General features: G+C 38.5%; 3 protein-coding genes across 5 annotated transcripts; all 3 read left to right on the top strand.

Annotated features, from left to right (window-relative positions):
• The first annotated feature begins 587 nt into the window (after positions 1-587).
• Positions 588-10,055, top strand: LOC103653487 (replication protein A 70 kDa DNA-binding subunit A). 3 transcript variants are annotated; one of them, XM_008680379.2, is made up of 10 exons: positions 6,752-6,921; positions 7,303-7,576; positions 7,664-7,763; positions 7,842-8,060; positions 8,462-8,582; positions 8,669-8,823; positions 8,902-9,298; positions 9,378-9,439; positions 9,533-9,596; positions 9,692-10,055. In XM_008680379.2, exons 1-10 carry the CDS (start codon positions 6,778-6,780, stop codon positions 9,755-9,757), a joined length of 1,602 nt encoding a protein of 533 aa, XP_008678601.1. In that variant the 5' UTR covers positions 6,752-6,777; the 3' UTR covers positions 9,758-10,055. The 3 variants fall into 3 exon arrangements, with proteins under 3 accessions (XP_035823191.1, XP_008678601.1, XP_035823190.1); XM_035967298.1 differs by adding an exon at positions 588-794 and having other exon boundaries at positions 6,778-6,921; positions 9,378-10,055; XM_035967297.1 differs by having other exon boundaries at positions 9,378-10,055.
• On the top strand, positions 804-10,055 carry LOC103653486 (uncharacterized). Its single transcript, XM_008680376.3, has 2 exons — positions 804-1,481; positions 1,717-10,055. Exons 1-2 carry the CDS (start codon positions 1,369-1,371, stop codon positions 1,826-1,828), a joined length of 225 nt encoding a protein of 74 aa, XP_008678598.1. The 5' UTR covers positions 804-1,368; the 3' UTR covers positions 1,829-10,055.
• Positions 10,056-14,919: 4,864 nt separating this feature from the next.
• LOC100216973 (DUF868 family protein) lies at positions 14,920-17,445 on the top strand. Its single transcript, NM_001143353.1, has 2 exons — positions 14,920-16,250; positions 17,250-17,445. Exon 1 carries the CDS (start codon positions 14,976-14,978, stop codon positions 16,200-16,202), a length of 1,227 nt encoding a protein of 408 aa, NP_001136825.1. The 5' UTR covers positions 14,920-14,975; the 3' UTR covers positions 16,203-16,250; positions 17,250-17,445.
• Positions 17,446-17,884: the final 439 nt, after the last annotated feature.

The raw sequence follows: 17,884 nt of genomic DNA, 5'->3' as shown, positions 1-17,884 counted from the left end.
TTATTATTTTAATAAGATTGTATAGATAAACAACATAAGGTTAATAGTTTAGATTTCAATGTGTAGAATAATTTCATAATAATATTTCACGTGTTGCGAACTACTATATGCAATTTTAAAATTAATGGTTAAAGTTAGAAATGTTTAGTTAGAATAAACTTAAGGGTTGTTTATTAGTAAGGATAATGTAGGAGATTAAGAGTGTTAGAATTATTTACTATTCAATTTTGAATAGTAAGTAGTCACTCAATCGTCTGTATCAATCTTGCTCTTAAACAAGCCCTTTAAAAAGGGGAAGACGTATTATCCATATTGTCATTGCTTTAGTACTTGACGGTTGTCACCTCCAGTCCGGCGGAGGCGATTCCTATCTTTTAAAACGAAAGCAGCGCACTTTCGCCGCTGGGGAGAGCATCCACGTCACCATGATATTTATATACCGTTGATCTATCCTTTGATACAATGTCATCCGTCAGATAACATCCATACAGCAAGGGCCCCTCTGGAAATCTCCAGAAACTGAAACGTGGCAAACGCTGAAAGGGTCTAAAGCTATATAAAAAAGAAAGTGCATGCACATGTCGGCCAGAGTGGAACCCACATAGGAAAGATAAAGGTAAGAAAAAAAAGTAGAAATAGAAAAAGAAGAGGAAGAGTCACAACAGCGCACATATATAAAAAAAGGAAAGTGACTGCCGAGACGTATAGCTAACCCAGACCCAGCTTGAGGAAGAAAAAAGTAAAAAAAAAGGAAGGAGAGGAATAGTCACAACCGGATCATCAAAGACAAAAAGGTATGAATCAAAGCTTTAGCAAAACATTTGCATGTAGATTTTCCATTGCCTTCTGTGTTTTTATTATGAACAAAAGCCAGTACAATAACAAAGTTGGTTTCCATTTGAAATAGCTAAATATATTCATGTGACATTCATCACCTGCTCATTTCTAATTTTTTATCAATGAAAGACAAAACACCTCCATATCATTGCCTTTTTCTTCTCGAAATGTATCTCCGCATTCCCTTTGCCAGTATAGAGACAACAACGACTAGACCCAACCTTTTTTCTTGAAGTGGCTTAGCATTAATCTTCTCCATTTCATGGATGGATTTATAGTAGTTAAGAGACTTCTTCTTATTCAATCAGCTTGACCGGTTTCCTTTCCATCTAGCACACCCTTCTTCATGTTCACTGTTTATGTCCATTTCCCATCTTCCATGTAAAAACAGACTTAGCAGCACATCTCCTTGTCGCTAAACATGTTTGTGGCAACAGAATGAAGTACCTTTTGTGATCGATCATCATATTTAAATTGTACAAAGTCTGCTTCAAGCTCAAGATTAGATTCAACAATCTCTTCATCAAGCTTATGTGGCTCAAGAGTGATATCCCTTATATATCGTCATCAATATCATCCATTGAAGATCTTTGCAACATGAAATTGTGTCTTAATAGTGAAAGACTGAAGAAAGGGCCTTTAACTCTAAAAAAGATAAATAATGAGGAAAATCAATATGACAATAGCTCTTAAAAGTGACCTTCAATCAACAATGACAGACTATGAGAAAGTATAAAAATAAAGGTTGGAACGAAAGCATCAAAAATTTAAACAAGAAGTAGAATATTGGGTGCAATCCAACCAATGTATAACGAATATTTGCATATAGCCTACATAATCTAAATGACGAGATAAGCCTTGATGTTGTAGAGCGGCGTACCTTATGAATGACAAGATAATCCTTGATGTTGTAGAGCGAGGTACCTGGGCTCTACATATGCTCAAATATGTACCCTCTCTTCTATTTCAAAACACCTCTCTTCTGTTTTAGAACACCACACTAAGTATTACCAAGTGCAATTTCATATCTTATGTTTCAGAACACCTATCTTATGTTTTAGAACACCAAGTTAAGTATTACAAAGTGCATTTCCAATGGTCTAAATCTCCATAGTATGTGAATAGCATTAGTATAAATAAAGACATAACACTGGCTAATAAAAGCAGTATTTGTAACATTCAATTGTACTATGCATGTAACTATAGCTTTAATTTAGTTGTGTGCATTTCAATGTATAGTCATTGCATATAATATTTTTTGTACAATTCATTGGTTACTAACAGTATATTTTCATTTTATCTTTTTGGACCCATGCATCCATCACATAGGATATAGACATGGGGAAAATAATAAGAAGTCATAAACAAGGCATTGATATTGACCACCCTACGAAAAGAAAAAGAAGTGAGCAAGTCTTACAGAGCAGTAACTTTTTTGGAGAAGAGAGTAAAATAAGACGCGGTGAAAGGATTAGAAAGAGGAAGATGTCTAAAAACTGTGAACCCTCCAACAAAAAGATCTGCATACAAAGATTTTTGAACTCCCATAATGGAATGGTTGATTTCCCATCCGAGTATATCCAGCAACTGAAAGAATCATACACTGACAGATCATACCTTGGTAAACTAGAATACAAATGTAGACACTGCGATGCAATTTTCTGGTTCAATGAACGCAATAAATCCATGACGAGACACAATAATCAGGAACCAATATATTCGAACTGCTGCAAAAATGGCAAAATCAGAATACCAAAATATAAAGAACCCCCAACTTTTCTTAATGAATTAATACAACGAAAAATGGACACAAGATGTAAACATTTTCTACAAAAAATAAGACAATATAATAGCATGTTTGCATTTACTTCCATGGGGGGAAATATTGATAAAAAAATAAATGATGGTGAGGGACCATATGTGTTTCGTGTCAATGGCCAAATACATCATCGAATAGGATCATTACTACCCTTACCAGACAATTGCCCCAAATTTGCAGAACTATATATTTTTGATACAAAGAATGAAATTGAAAATAGAATTAGGGCTCTAACAAATGAAGAACCAGGTGAGCAAGACATAGATCCAGAAATAGTGAGAGGGCTAAAAAAATGCTCGACGAATATAATCCATTAGTAAAAATATTCCGCCAAGCTCGTGATTTTCTCGAAGAACACAAAGGCATAGATGTAAGCATTAGAATAGTAGGCGCTGACGAAACTGATAGAATTCAATATGAGATGCCACATCAGGAAGAATTAGCTATGCTGATTGTAGGTGATTTATCACTTGAGAACTACAAACGGGACATCATTGTTAGCACACACCAAAATAGCCTTCAAAGGATATCTATTTTCCATCCAGCATATATGCCTCTACAATACCCGCTCCTATTTCCATATGGCGAACGAGGCTTTCAACTAGGTATTAAATACCATGGACAACACATTAGTCAAAACAGAGATGACTCCAAAAGAGATAGAGTAACTTTGCATGAATTTTTGAAATATCATGTGCACTATAGACCTAATCAGCCTAATCCCTGGTTATGTTATGGCCGATTATCAAAACAAGTAGTAGTAGACGGTCGAGCAATGGAGGATGAAGACAGGCTTGATTATATTGTTAGAAATCAATCAAAATTACGAGCTGAATATGTACAAGGTATTTTTGATGCAGTAGAAAAAGGAATATATGACGCCAGTCGAATAGGAAAAAAGGTGTTATTACCATCTAGCCATGTTGGATCAAAACGGTATATGATACAAAATTACCATGATGGCATTGCTATTTGTTGTGCCTATGGGCCACCAGATCTTTTTATTACATGCACTTGTAACCCTAAATGGCCTAAAATAACAACATGTTTATTACCAGGTGAGCATCCAAATGATAGACCTGATATTATTGTCCGTGTTTTTCATATGAAACTACAACAACTTTTGGATGACTTACAATCAGGAAAGGTATTTGGCCTTGTACTAGCACTACTATATTCTATAGAATTCCAAAAACGAGGTCTACCACATGTGCACACATTAATTTGGTTAGACAAGAAAGGTTGTGAAATAACTACAGAAACAATAGATTCGTGGATATCTGCTGAAATACCAGATCCCGAGTTAGATCCTTTGGGATATGCTCTTGTTGCTGAACATATGATGCATGGACCGTGCGGAGATAAAAATTGGAATTGTCCATGCATGAAAAAAGGCAAATGCTCCAAAATTTACCCCAAAGATTTTGAAGAAAACACTACATTCTCTGAAAATGGCTTTACAATATATCGAAGGAGGAACAATGGGATTTTCATCAGAAGAGAACAACACAACTTAGACAACAAATGGGTTGTGCCACATAATTTAAAACTATTAAAAAGATACCAAGCTCATATAAATGTTGAATATGTAAACAAGAGTACAGTCTTGAAATATTTATGCAAATATGTAAACAAAGGACCTGATAGAGCAAAGGTTATATTCAAAAAAATCCAAAAAGGAGAAGAATCACATGTAAACAAAGAAGCAGAAACTATAGATGAGATACAAGAATATCTAGACTGCAGATATATATGCGAGCAAGATGCTCTTTGGAGATTATTAGGATACGAGATACATTACCATTGGCCACCTATAGAAAGACTGCCAGTTCATCTACCATTGATGAATATAATTAAGATGAAATCAAATGATAAATTGATAGACATAGCTAAAGATCTAAAGTATAGAAAGACAATGCTAACTGAATGGTTTAATGCAAATAAGCAATATGAAGATGCAAAAGAATTAACATACTATGAGTTTCCCAAACAATGGCGTTGGGATGGAGAAAAAAGACAATGGAAGAAAAGACAACATGGTTTCAAATTTGGAAGGCTCTATTATGTAAACCCTGCTGAAGGTGAAAGATTCTATTTAAGAATGCTTCTAATGATTGTTAAAGGTGCTAAAAACTATGAAGATATACGAACGTATAATGGTGTTTTATACCAAACCTTTAAAGAGGCTTGCGCAGCTAGAGGATTACTAGACGATGACAATGAGTGGTATCGCACATATCAAGAAGCAACTAATTGGGCAACATCATTTGAACTACGCAATCTATTTGTCATAATGCTAACATATTGCCAAATAAAAGATGAAAAAGAATTTTTCAACACCACATGGCACACAATGGTCGATGACATTCACAAACATCTTATCCAAAAATACCACCCTATCAAATATACACCCTCTGAATTAGAACTACAACATTATTTACTTGAAGAACTAGAAGAGCTATTCTCTAAGAATGGGCAGGAAATAAATAACTACAATTTACCCAGGCGACAACACACAAAACATATTGATAACATAAACAGACTAATCCAAGAAGAAATGAGTTATGATATAAATTACTTAGAAGAAGAAGCAAACAAATTATATATACAACTAAACAAAGATCAAAAGAATGCTTTTCATACCATAGTTAGTTCTGTGCTTAGCAACAATCCAAACTTCTATTTTGTCTCAGGACATGGAGGAACTGGGAAAACATTTCTATGGAATGCCATTGTATCATACCTTAGAGCTATAAGAAAGATTGTCCTTACAGTTGCATCATCAGGAGTTGCTTCTTTGCTACTTCCAAATGGACGTACAGCTCACTCAAGATTTCGTATACCTATAGATTTGGATCAATTGTCAATGTGTGATATAAAAAGAGGAACAAATCTTGCAAAACTTCTTATTGACACAGATCTTATTATATGGGATGAAGCTCTAATGACAAATAAACAATGCTTTGAAGCATTTGATAGATCCCTTAGAGATATAGTAGGAGAAACATATGAAAAAGCTCTTGACATTCCTTTTGGTGGTAAAGTGGTTGTGCTAGGTGGCGATCCAAAACAAATATTACCTGTTATAGAAAATGGAACAAAAGAACAAATAATAAATGCTTGTATCATTGCTTCATACCTTTGGAACCATGTCAACATTATATTCCTTTCTGAAAACATGCGACTACGACAAAGTAATATATCAAATGAAGAGTATGAAGACTTGTTATCATTCAATAATTGGATCCTTGCCATTGGAAATGGGGTATATAACAACAACGATAATTTTTCCTCGGACTCAACACTCATTGAAATACCAAAAGAATTTTTAATTGAAACAACAGAGGATAAAATTCAAGCATTAGTTCAATTTACTTATCCTGACCTACAAACAAAATATAATGATCCAGATTATATCAAAAAAAGAGCTATATTAGCAACAACTAATGATGTTGTAGATGAAATAAATGATTATATTATCTCTCTTTTGCCAACAGTAGAGAGAGAATACTATAGTGCAGATAGCATATCTAAATGCACAGATGCTCCAAATGATGCCAATATTTTATACCCTATTGAGTATCTAAACACTTTAAACGCAAACAATTTCCCTTCTCATAGACTAAAACTTAAAATTGGCACTCCTGTAATGCTTCTACGAAATTTAAATCAAAGTTTAGGACTATGCAATGGAACCAGAATTATTATAACTCAACTAGGAGACACAATTATAGAAGGAACAATAATAACAGGTACACACGTTGGCGAAAAAATACATATACCCCGCATTAATCTGACAACTAAGGGCAATAAATGGCCTTTTACATTATGTCAACGCCAATTTCCAATCAAGGTTTGCTACTCTATGACTATAAATAAAAGTCAAGGACAAACACTATCAAATGTAGGGTTATATTTAAAGAAAAAGGTGTTTACACACGGTCAACTATATTTAGCTGTGTCACGAGTTACAGAAAAGAAAGGGCTCAAAATATTGATAGAAAATGACGACGGTTCATGTGGAACAATAACAGAAAATATTGTGTATAAAGAAGTACTACAATCTATTGAGAGCCATGGCAACATAAATTGATACTATTTTTAACAAATTGTATTTGCAGATGGACATTACACCACTATCACAAGTTCGACCAGGGGTCTACCACTATATCATTTGTGTTCGGATATCAAGAGTTTGGGAATTTCATGGCAAAAATGATGATGATCCAATCAAACATTTGGATCTTGTGATTATTGATCAACAGGTATATGTATTCTTCTTGGTCCTTGTCAAATTATTACTATAATTTGTAATTACTATCTGTAGGCTTCTTTCCATCCTCCTACAAGAGGATATGTATCGAAATTCTGTCAAGCATAGCAGGTAGTGCAGTCCTATATAGCATCTAGGATCAGCTACTTTAGTATAGTTATCAGGGGCTGCTACCTACGGTATTCAGGATCTAATAGCCAGGATGCCACACCTTCCCTAGTGTTGCACCCTTCTGGCTATACATTGTACTCCCTTCTTCATCTAATGAAGCATTCTATTCAGCCCCATTTAACTTGTCTAACAGCCCTAATATATGCATAAAAATGTCTTATCGTTTAGCACAACTTAAATCTATAACAATTTAACTTTATAGGGGACTGCGATGTACGCTGAAGTTCCTCAAGAAGCTATATATACACTTCAACCACGACTACAGGAAAGCAAGATTTTAATCATGAGAAAAATTTATGTTGACAACGCAAAGCTATCCTTCAAACCTGTGCATGGAAAGTATATGATCAGGCTACATCCAAAGACTTTGCTTGAGGAAGTAAATGAGGATCCACAAGATTTTCCAAAATATACATTCCATCTAACACCGTTCCCAGAACTACCCCAACTTGAAGGAAACAATGAGTATTTCATCGGTACTGTTAGTTTCAATCCGTTTTCCTATTTTCAAAAAGACAATAAACACTTTGTCAAATTAACATTGTTGTAACAACAACATGCAGATGTCATTGGATGCATTACAGCTCTTTCTGATGCAACACCATTTCAGACTAGCAGTGGAATAGTTCGCATGAAAAGGCTGATCCACCTTGTGGATCTAAGGTAAATGCCCATTGCTCCATTGAAACATATGTATAAAATGGTATGTTACTGTTGTAACAAAATTCTAATTTAATGAAGGGGAAATAAAATTGAGGTATCACTATGGGGACGAAGAGCAGAGGAATTCCCAGGACAACAAGTCTTTAAAGCCAGTGAAATGAATCATGTAATTGTTATCTTTGTTGGAACATCAGTCAAATCCTATCGTGGATCACCACCTTTTCTTAGTGGCACAGCTGCATGCCGCTGGTATATAAATCTTCCAGAGATCCATGAAATCAATACTTTCTATGCAAGGTAAATTATATTCCTTTCTATAACCTCCCTTTCATTTTTTTAAAATATAATGTTTTGTGATTTCCATTTATTGTAAATTAGATTGACGGCAATATAAATATTTGGATAGTACATGTACATTTTTTGGCCTCCTTTATTGCATTTCCTTACAAAGTATTTAAAATACAACCCTACAATGAGTTAGTTTGAGATTTATTTATAGAATAAATATAGCAGCAGCAACAAAAGTGTTTGATATAATGCCATGGGGAAGTTGAGTTGTACATACTAAGGTTTAACACGAAGATGAAATCTAATTATACAACATTCAATCACTGTTAAGCTTGAATATAGTACAATGTAAATTTGCAATTCATTTAATAAACTGATCAAGACTAATTACAATGCTTTCATATTTATAGTATCGGTGAACAATACCAATCAATCCAAAAGCTTCATATTCAGACAATGAACGAGATGCAGAACAAGATTGAGCAAAAGACATTTTTAGAAATGAAATTAGTCGACCCATTTGATGACATGGTAAGACACACTACACCAATAAAATGTATATTTAAAATTATTGTTACAGAACTTATATAATTACTTAATAATCATTACATTTACAGAGCAAACGTTTCGAATGCACCATGATTGTAACAAGAATTGCTGACAATAAGCCCTGGTTCTATCAAGGATGCACAAAATGCAATACATCAACAAGATATGAAGGAAAAACATACATTTGTAAACAAGGCCACATCTCCTCTCAGATGGTCCACAGGTAAACTCTCTGTACAATCATTTTTATACACAAAACTTCTTGTATTTTATCAATGTCTATAACCTATACTCTAAATAGGTATAAAATATCTCTATATGCCACTGATGGCACCTATGAGCTAGAATTCGTGCTCTTTGATGAGAGAGCGACATCACTTATTGGGAAAACCGTAGAGAAATTACTGAGACAAAGCAACAAATCTGAATTGCCGGAAGAGATTAAAGCAATTGTGGGTGAGAAATTGACTGTTGTGACCAAGTTGTTTCCAGGAAAAAGTATTAAAAAGAGAGGACCTAATAAGGACAACAAAGATCCAACATTTGATATTCTTAGTATCAAAAAGAGGCATGGAAAAGACCTACTCCTTTCCGTGTTCAAAAAAGAAGAGCCTGTTGTTCTCCACAGCGCAAGCTCATCTCAACTTCCAAAGCTACCACCCCTAGTACCAATAGAGCCAAAGACACAAGATATACAGGTACTGCTTTCTATCAAAACATCTCAATTATAAATCTTAATCCGCAAAAATAAAACTAACATGTACATTGCTATGTAAGACCTCTGGTTCAGAAGCAGCATCACCACATGAATTACAGCTTATGGAGATTGATCAGACTAGGTTAGTGGGTCTACTTTTTATATCTTTCTTTTCATATCATCCAGAAAATATACAATGTTTTGTTATAACATCTTTTAATCTGATATGTTACAGTTGCTTTGACAACCTCAGTGTATCATACAAGAGAAATTTCAATGCAATTGATGACTCCGACAAGGTAACTACTTTTCAACACATCCGATAATACCCATATAGATATCAATATATGTACTTAATATTTTTAATTAACCTATATTGCTCCCTCTTTTATAGGAAGAAACACATGGTGCTGACCAACTTTCAGTCTTTGCAAAAAGACCAAAGATGAAGAACAATTAGTTACCTTCTACATAGCTACTCTTTTGAGACGTTGCATCTATTGTTCAATAGAAATAGATCGGTTGTGGTTCTACTTACGAGAACAACAAAATTTGGCTTCTCGCAACCAAAACTCTTTTGCAGTATGTATAAACATATGACTGTTTGCAAGCAACGTAGCAGCAGTTCTGCTAAGCTCATCTTTTGTAGTGACATATCTTTAAACATGCTGCTTTTGATCAAAATAACACTCACTATCAACTCTATATAATCATATGATATTGTCTGATATTAGCATTTTATTTCTGTGGTTTTTATTGGGCAAACTTTTGATCAAAAATTACACTCACTATCAGCTCTATATAAACATATAATATTGCCTGATGTTAGTATTTTATTTATATGGTTCTTATTGGGCAATTCTCTTTCAGTTAATTTTTTCTATGTAGTTTAAACTATTCCAGTTTGTTGTCACAATTCAAGTGACAGGTCCAGAAAAAAATATCTACCTATTTGTAATTTATTAATTGACTTTTCCTCATTGTAGAAAATATCAGCTAATCTGCTCAAATTTTGATTTGCATATACATAATGGTGATTGTGACACGAGTCATGCTATCTAAAGTCCTTTATTCATTGTTTTGGACAAATAACTGTCACATTTTATTTAGCAAGTAAATATAAGGTACAATTCATTATATTAATGAACTTATAAGCGGTTGAGCATCTCATACCTTAGATATGATCTTTGCAGACCAAGTGAAGTTTGAAATTCCCTTGATTTATCATTTAGTTAAATGAAAAGTTGTCTAAAAGGGATGATAGAATTATGACTTTCCATTCGCATCGCAGCACTCCAAAATTCTAGACAATGGTGCTCGATTTTAATGTGCACCTAACAGTTAGATTCTTCCTTCTTAACAATACATGCATTATTTTAGAAACTTTTCTGTCTATAATAAATTTTTGCTGGGCAGTTCAAACTATTCCAGTTTGTTGTGACAATTCAAGTGATAGGTCCAAAAAACATATCTCAAGCTATTTGTTATTTGTTAAATGAATTTTCATCACATTGTACAGAAAATCTCACCTAAACCATTGCAATCTTGAAAACACAACCTCAATTGCTCTTTACACATAAAACAATCAGATTTACCATTCAGTCAAATGAAAAGATGGGTAAAAGGGATAACGAAGTTCTAACCTCCCACTTAGATCCTAGCACTCCAAAATTCTATACATTGGTCATCTATCTGCCTGATAACCCCATCCAAATCATCCGTAAGACTAGAGATGGCAACAAATAAACTATCAGAGAAAAGTGCCTCTGGACTATCAGAGAAAAGTGCCTCTGGACTATCAGAGAAAAGTGCCTATGGACATCTATATCCGTGACTTATTTCCGATATCCGAACCCGTTACCCGCTATGGATAAAAAAACAGTATCCACATCCATTACTCGCAGGTAACGGATATCCACTACACATACATAATTTTTAAATCCGCCAAATTCAAATATTTGTCCAGCAAAATTGTCCACCAAATTTAAATATGATAAAAACATACAACCATACAAAATTTGTCCAACAAATCAAATCTAACACATGCATTAAGGCATACAGCGAGCAATATAAAATTAGACCTGTTGGGCGAGCTGGCAATGTCTAACGTAGTGCTCAACATGGTCACGTGGAGAAGACCGATCCTCATGCGCAGTGCTTGACGTGGAGAGGTCGCGAGTAGCTGGCGGAGAATGGAGATGCACGAGGACAGTCGATCGCCAGTGGTGTGTGCGAACTATGAAGTCGGCGGCGGTGCACGACCGCACAGATCTGAGCTACGACCAGATCACCTACAGGGAACGGTAGTGGCACCGCCGCACTGGTCGTATGCAAGCTGGAACGCATGGGGAGTGAAGGACCGCCGAGCGCAGGACCGTGGTCGTGGTGGCCGCCTGGCCGGGTGGCAGGTGGTCGTCGAGGCGGTCGAGGGTAGGGATGGATACTATACTGGGGTTGTGGACTCGTGGGGAGAATTGGGGAATAGGGAGGCAAGACAGGCTAGACGGGGTTGCCAGATTGGGGAGGCTAGACAGACAGCCGAGATGGGCCGCAACGGGAAATTAGACTATCTATGGTCTGTGAATTGGTTCTAAACCCTAGTGACCCCACCTTTTAGGTTACTTAAATGGATATTCAAGTATTCGGATATGGATACTGATTTTTCATACCAGTTTTATAAATATAAATGTTGCTATCCGTATCCCCGTACAGACTCGTACCTGAAACCGTGTCCAAAAGATTTTTTATCCGCGGGTACAAATATAAATCACATCCATTGCCACCGGTACATAGGACTAACCAGTGTTTCTAGCTGTAGACATAACTATATATCGAAAAAGAAATCCTTTTATACACTTAACAAATAGGGGGAAAACTTTGCCTTAATTTTTTTTGTAAAGGTTCAATTAAGTATACAAGAAATCAATCTGGTTTGGCGAAAAAAGAAGCAGATAAAGAAAAACCTTAAATCTACCTCTTGTCGAATCTGCATGCGCTCCAGCAACTTGATCACATCCAGACCGACCTTGTACGCGTACACCTTGCACTCCACAAGACCTACCATGGTGGATGCGATGGTGATCTGGTTGCCCAGCTTCGCGAGTTGCCGCACAACGAACTTGCCCATGTACCACGTGTTTCCTTGAAGAGCGTCGACAAGCGAGCAACGATGGCAGCCTCACCGCTAGCGAAGATGCTGAGGGTGGAATTGCAAACTCAGTCACCGGCACACCACCAGGGATAACTGAGCAGTGCGACAACAGTGGCTATCCCGGTGGCGGCGGTGAGGGTGGGATCTGATTTTTACAAGAGCCAAGAGCTAAAGAGGCAAACAACAACCCACCCATCCCATGCCACACGTGGTGGACCCAAAGACCCAACGATGCAGGCCTTGCCACGTCGTGTGTGATGTGTCCATCGTAGCGCTAATACATTTAAGTTTAATTTAATTGACTTTGTGAAATCAGAAAAAGAAAAAACTAAAACACAGACTACCAGTCCCCAAATCCGCCACAATTCTGGATGGCTCGGTCGTGAGCCAGTCATGGTGTTGTCTAATAATATACTACCTCCATTTATAAATATATGCATCATTAAACTTTTTAAAAAACTTTGACAACTAATCTTATTCAAAATACTTATTCAAAATATGTAAAATTTTAAGTTAAGCACAGACTACTTTAAATGATAAAACAAACCAGAAAACAAATAATAACTCATTATTTTTTAAAATAAGATGAGTGGTTAATTTTTTTAAAAAATTCAACTGTATCATATATCTATAAACGGATGGAGTAGTAATACTCTATATAGTCACAACTTAAGCGTAATAAAAAGTTAATGCTAATAGAGCATAGCTTGCTTTTTTCTAATTATTTCTTTTTTGGATGGAACAATCCGCGAAAGTTTAAGCTTTATACAGTGACATAGGATATTATCATACAAAAAAATTTGAATCTTTTTGTCATTACAATTATTTATCAATTTTGATAGCTTATATAGTGTCGAAGAATCCCAAGTTGACGCAGCTCTTTTAGAAGGGGAGGAGGGTTCACAACATAGCTTGCCTTTTTATAATTATTTCTTTTTTGGATGGAACAATCCACAAAAGTTTAAGCTTTATACCGTGACAGAGGATATTATCATACAAAAAAACTTGAAGCTTTTTTGTCATTATAATTATTTATCATTTTGAAATAACTTATATAGCGCAGCTCTTTCAGAAGCGGAGGAGGGTTCAAGTTCTACACATACTCATGCAAAATTACTGCTATTACAGTACAACTTTTGGAAAGGGATCAAATATCGACCAAAGCACAACCACTACTCCATGTATGCTTTAGTACTCATAGTTAGATATAAAAATTGAGGTATGGCAGCTGCCATACTACCATAACGGGTGCTCCACAAAGACATGTATTATATATGTTCATGTTGCTTGTATCCTTTCTTTTTATTAGTTCTCAAGCCAAAAGGTGGTATATAGGAATTGATAAAAGCTTCTGCTTAGCTACACATTATTTCAAGTTTTTCACAAAAAAAAACATGAGAAAATTAATAATTGGAAAATTAGCATTCGTCAATCATTATTTGCTTTTGCATCACGAACTACCATCCACTTGGTCGATCTGCAAACCTAAACCTTATCCAATCCACTAACGATATAATGCATACATAAAAAAATTAACTGGCTCTGACCCATAACTAGCGAACAACTCCTGAGAAGGATATTTTTGATGATTCCTGAGCTTTAATATTTTTTTTACCCACCTTATCCTGCTGCATTAATTATCCTTCGCAGATTCCACTTAGCAGTCTCAATTAAAACTAACAAGGAAAGATAAAATGAATTCGATTCAAGAAATATTCAACCACATAGAGAATCAACCACAAAATGAGTTTATTAGGGGAGATTGGATTAAAAACCTGAATCAATATCAACGCCAAGAATGCTTTGACGTTTAAATTTCATAGCAATTGTGGCATTCGCCGGCGGCTAGAACCCTACCCACCTCTGTTTTCGGTTTTGGATCGTGGACAAAGATTCGGTCTTCATCCGATAGACTAGATATTGGCTCAGGCCCGAAAGAGTCTGGCGCTTGCCTGTTTAGGCAACGTATTGGCATGTTTGTTTCTATTTTCGCATTTCTGTAATACCTTCTGTATTTCAGACAGGGACGGAGGGATTATAGTAGTGCCTAAGCACTGCAACGATACATGAGGATTATAGGAGTACACTAGTACAATGTATGTGCATTACAATGACATGTAAGAACAAACGTTACAATTTAATTAAGCCAAAAGGCTAAGATAAAAATACTGAGACACAAGCCCATAACTAGCGCACGGTCTCTTAGAGCGAGCGCCAACGGCGCGCCATGCTTTCTAGTATGTCCTAACTGCTTAATTTGAAACGTGAATTTCCATCATTCGTTCCATGTCTTTTTCCTCAATTCCGACTGAAATCAGACAAAATTGGCGACGCACCTCATATGTTTGCCGAGGCGAACCGTCCCGCGGCAAGCCAGCAAACCCAGCCGCACCACTTGCGGAACGCAGCAAGCCAGCAACCCCTTGACGCCTTGGATTCGCACTGCAAGTCTGCGCCACAGCGCGCACGCATTCCAATCGACTAGCGTAGACGCAGTGGCGTCTCGCAGTGGCGTCTCGCGCTACCGATGCCCAGCCGGATCGCCGCCTGCTTCCGCTGCGCCGCGGCGCCGTCCTCGGGCGCGGGCGCGGGCGCGGCGGGGCCCAGCCTGGCGACCTCCATCTACGAGACCCACCTCGGCTTGGTCGCGCTCTCCTGGTCCCGGACCTCGCTCGGCCTCTCCCTCCGCGCCGTGCTCCGCCTGTCGGCCACGCCCCCGCCCGGCTCCTCCTCCTCGGCGTCCGGAGCGGGCTACCTCGACGATGACGCGGACGAAGAGATTCTCGCCTTCCGCGTCAGCCCATGGCTATTCTGGCGCCGCCGCGGGTCCAGACGGTTCCGCGCTGGCGACCGCCTCGTCGACCTGGCGTGGGATCTCTCTCGCGCGCGCTTCCCGGTCTCCGGGTCCCCCGAGCCCTCATCGGGCTTCTTCGTCGCCGTCGTCGTCTGCGGCGAGATGGTCCTCGCGGCCGGGGACCTGACCGATTTGGCCTACCGGAGGACCCGGGCCCGGCGCCCATCAGGCCCGCGTCCGGTCCTCCTCTCCCGGCGGGAGCACGTCTCGCTACGCGACGCGGGCGCCGGCCGAGGCCGCAGCCACACCACCTGGGTGAACGTCCAGGGCAAGGAGCGGGAGATCTCCGTGGATCTCGTGGCTCGCGGCCGTGGCAGGGACAAGGCCACCGCCGGCAAGGGGAAGGAGAAGGACCGGGCTGATGTCGGCATGTCGGTCTCTGTCGACGGCGAGCGAGTGCTGCACGTCCGGCGCCTGCGCTGGAAGTTCCGCGGCAGCGAGCGGGTCGACCTCGGGGGCGGCGACGGCGTCCAGGTCTCTTGGGATCTCCACAACTGGCTCTTCCCCCCACGCGAGCCGCCCCCCACGGAGGCCTCGACGCACGCCCACGCGGTGTTCGTTTTCCGGTTCGAACTCGCCAGCGGCGGCGAGGAGAGCGAGGCGGATTTGGGGAAGAATCCCTCCCCCAGCAAGGACGCAAGGAGGAACACGGGCGTTTGGGGAGGCTACCTCGCGCGGTGGGGGCAACGGGACTGGAGCGAGACGGGCAGCAACGGTGAGAGGAGGAAGGGCAGGGGGCGGAGGCTGGCCAAGGAGAGCTCGTCGTCGTCGGCGTCCGTGGCATCCTCCACGGCGTCGTGGGCCAGTGGCTCCACGGTGATGGACTGGGCCAGCCCCGAGGAGGTCGAGATGCAGCGCGGCGACGGCTTCTCGCTGCTGATCTACGCCTGGAAGAGCTAACACCGGCGACGACGGCGGCAGCATAGTTCTGATCAACTAGCGGTGATGGTAAATTTTCTCTGGACTGTTGTAGTTTGCAGTGTTCTTGTGCAGTTAAAGCCTGGAGAGATTGAATTGAGCTTGAATTACAGTAGTGCCATTGCTAAGTGGAACGAGCGATTAGTGTGATTTTTTTTCATTACTAGAACAATTTTCTTCCCTGGATTAGCATTAATTACTGAAATGAACCCAACACCAAATCTATTTGCCTACAATCTAGGGCAATGGCTCAGGATATTTTGAGCAGCTTGGAATCAGTCCACCGTAGCGATCAACGTCAACAACTCCAGTATAGTATCTTATTCTGTGTTTCTCTTGTGTCACCTGCTCAAAAGAGAATCTATCCATCAATCAATTAGCTGTTGCTGCAGTGGTCGTTCTCCTAATTGTCTTTGACATTAATCATAGATGTTAGATCTTAAGGATCGGTGGTTACGATCGCGACGTTCACATTCACAGGAAGACGCTCTTCAGTTCAGTTTGTGATCAATGGCTTGTTTTTTTTTGGTTGCTGAGTGCCACTCAAAACAATAATCTGCTATTCGGAAATTCGGATGGCAGGGCTGCAACCTGGACAATTGCTCACTTGTTTGAGGGAGTCCGTCAAGTGAATGGCAGATCTACGTAGTACATTACACTATGTAGAGGAAAACTTGTGTTTCCCCACTCAGACTCTGTTTGTTTACCCTCTAGATTATATAATCTAGCTTAAATAAGTTGAAAGATAAACAAACAATATGGTTTATTAGGTGGAATATATAATTTAGATACCTAGATTATGATAATCTATAAACAACTCATTAGATGCTTATATAATTCATAAGCTAGATTATCTAAATTAGATGCTTATATAATTCATAAGCTAGATTATCTAATCCTATAGGCAAACAAACAGGGCCTCAGTTTCACTTCAGTTTTGACTGTAACTGGTTGCGACTAATTCTGGTCATGCCCCATTGATTTACTGAGCGATCAAATATGCGTCTGCCTTGATATCTTGTTTTACAGGAACGAGCTTGTGTTTGAATGCACTATATGCCGGATGCCCCGGAATGATTGACTGAAGTCACTGAATTTCCATGGTGTGTTAAAAAGTTGGATGGATATCTGTGTATAGGAGATGACTATCCATACAAAGGTTGTCTTTGCATATTCATAGATGAGAGATGATCATCTATATCAATCAATTGATTGTGTTGGGTTTGGTGGATTGGTTGCCATAGTAGGAAATATTGCTACTATATGCTGGATGCAACGGAAAAAATAAGTTTCTTCATGTTTTCTAATCTTTACTATTAGTAAATAAAATCAGGACTATTAGTATGTTACATTATTAATTATTAATTATGATAAGGTAAATTTTGATAAGTGCTATTTGAGTATGTTTTGTGGGATAATTAGGATAGCATAATGCTAAATTAACATATTTTATTTTTCATTAGTGTTATATTGACAAGATTAGTGCCATTACATATTTATTAGTGTATAATTAACTAATTATTATTATCATCATTAAGTAACTAGGTCTATGCCCGTGCGTTCCTACGGTTGCATTAAAATGCATAAAATTGTTAGTGCCAATGTGCCATTATATAGGAACTAATCCTTAGTTCAATGCACACTCTATGTGCTAGAGCTGTTGA

Source organism: Zea mays, chromosome 4, assembly GCF_902167145.1.
Source record: "Zea mays cultivar B73 chromosome 4, Zm-B73-REFERENCE-NAM-5.0, whole genome shotgun sequence".
NCBI lineage: Eukaryota > Viridiplantae > Streptophyta > Magnoliopsida > Poales > Poaceae > Zea > Zea mays.
Note: the sequence above shows the minus strand (reverse complement) of the source record. Positions and strands in the feature narration are given on the sequence as shown.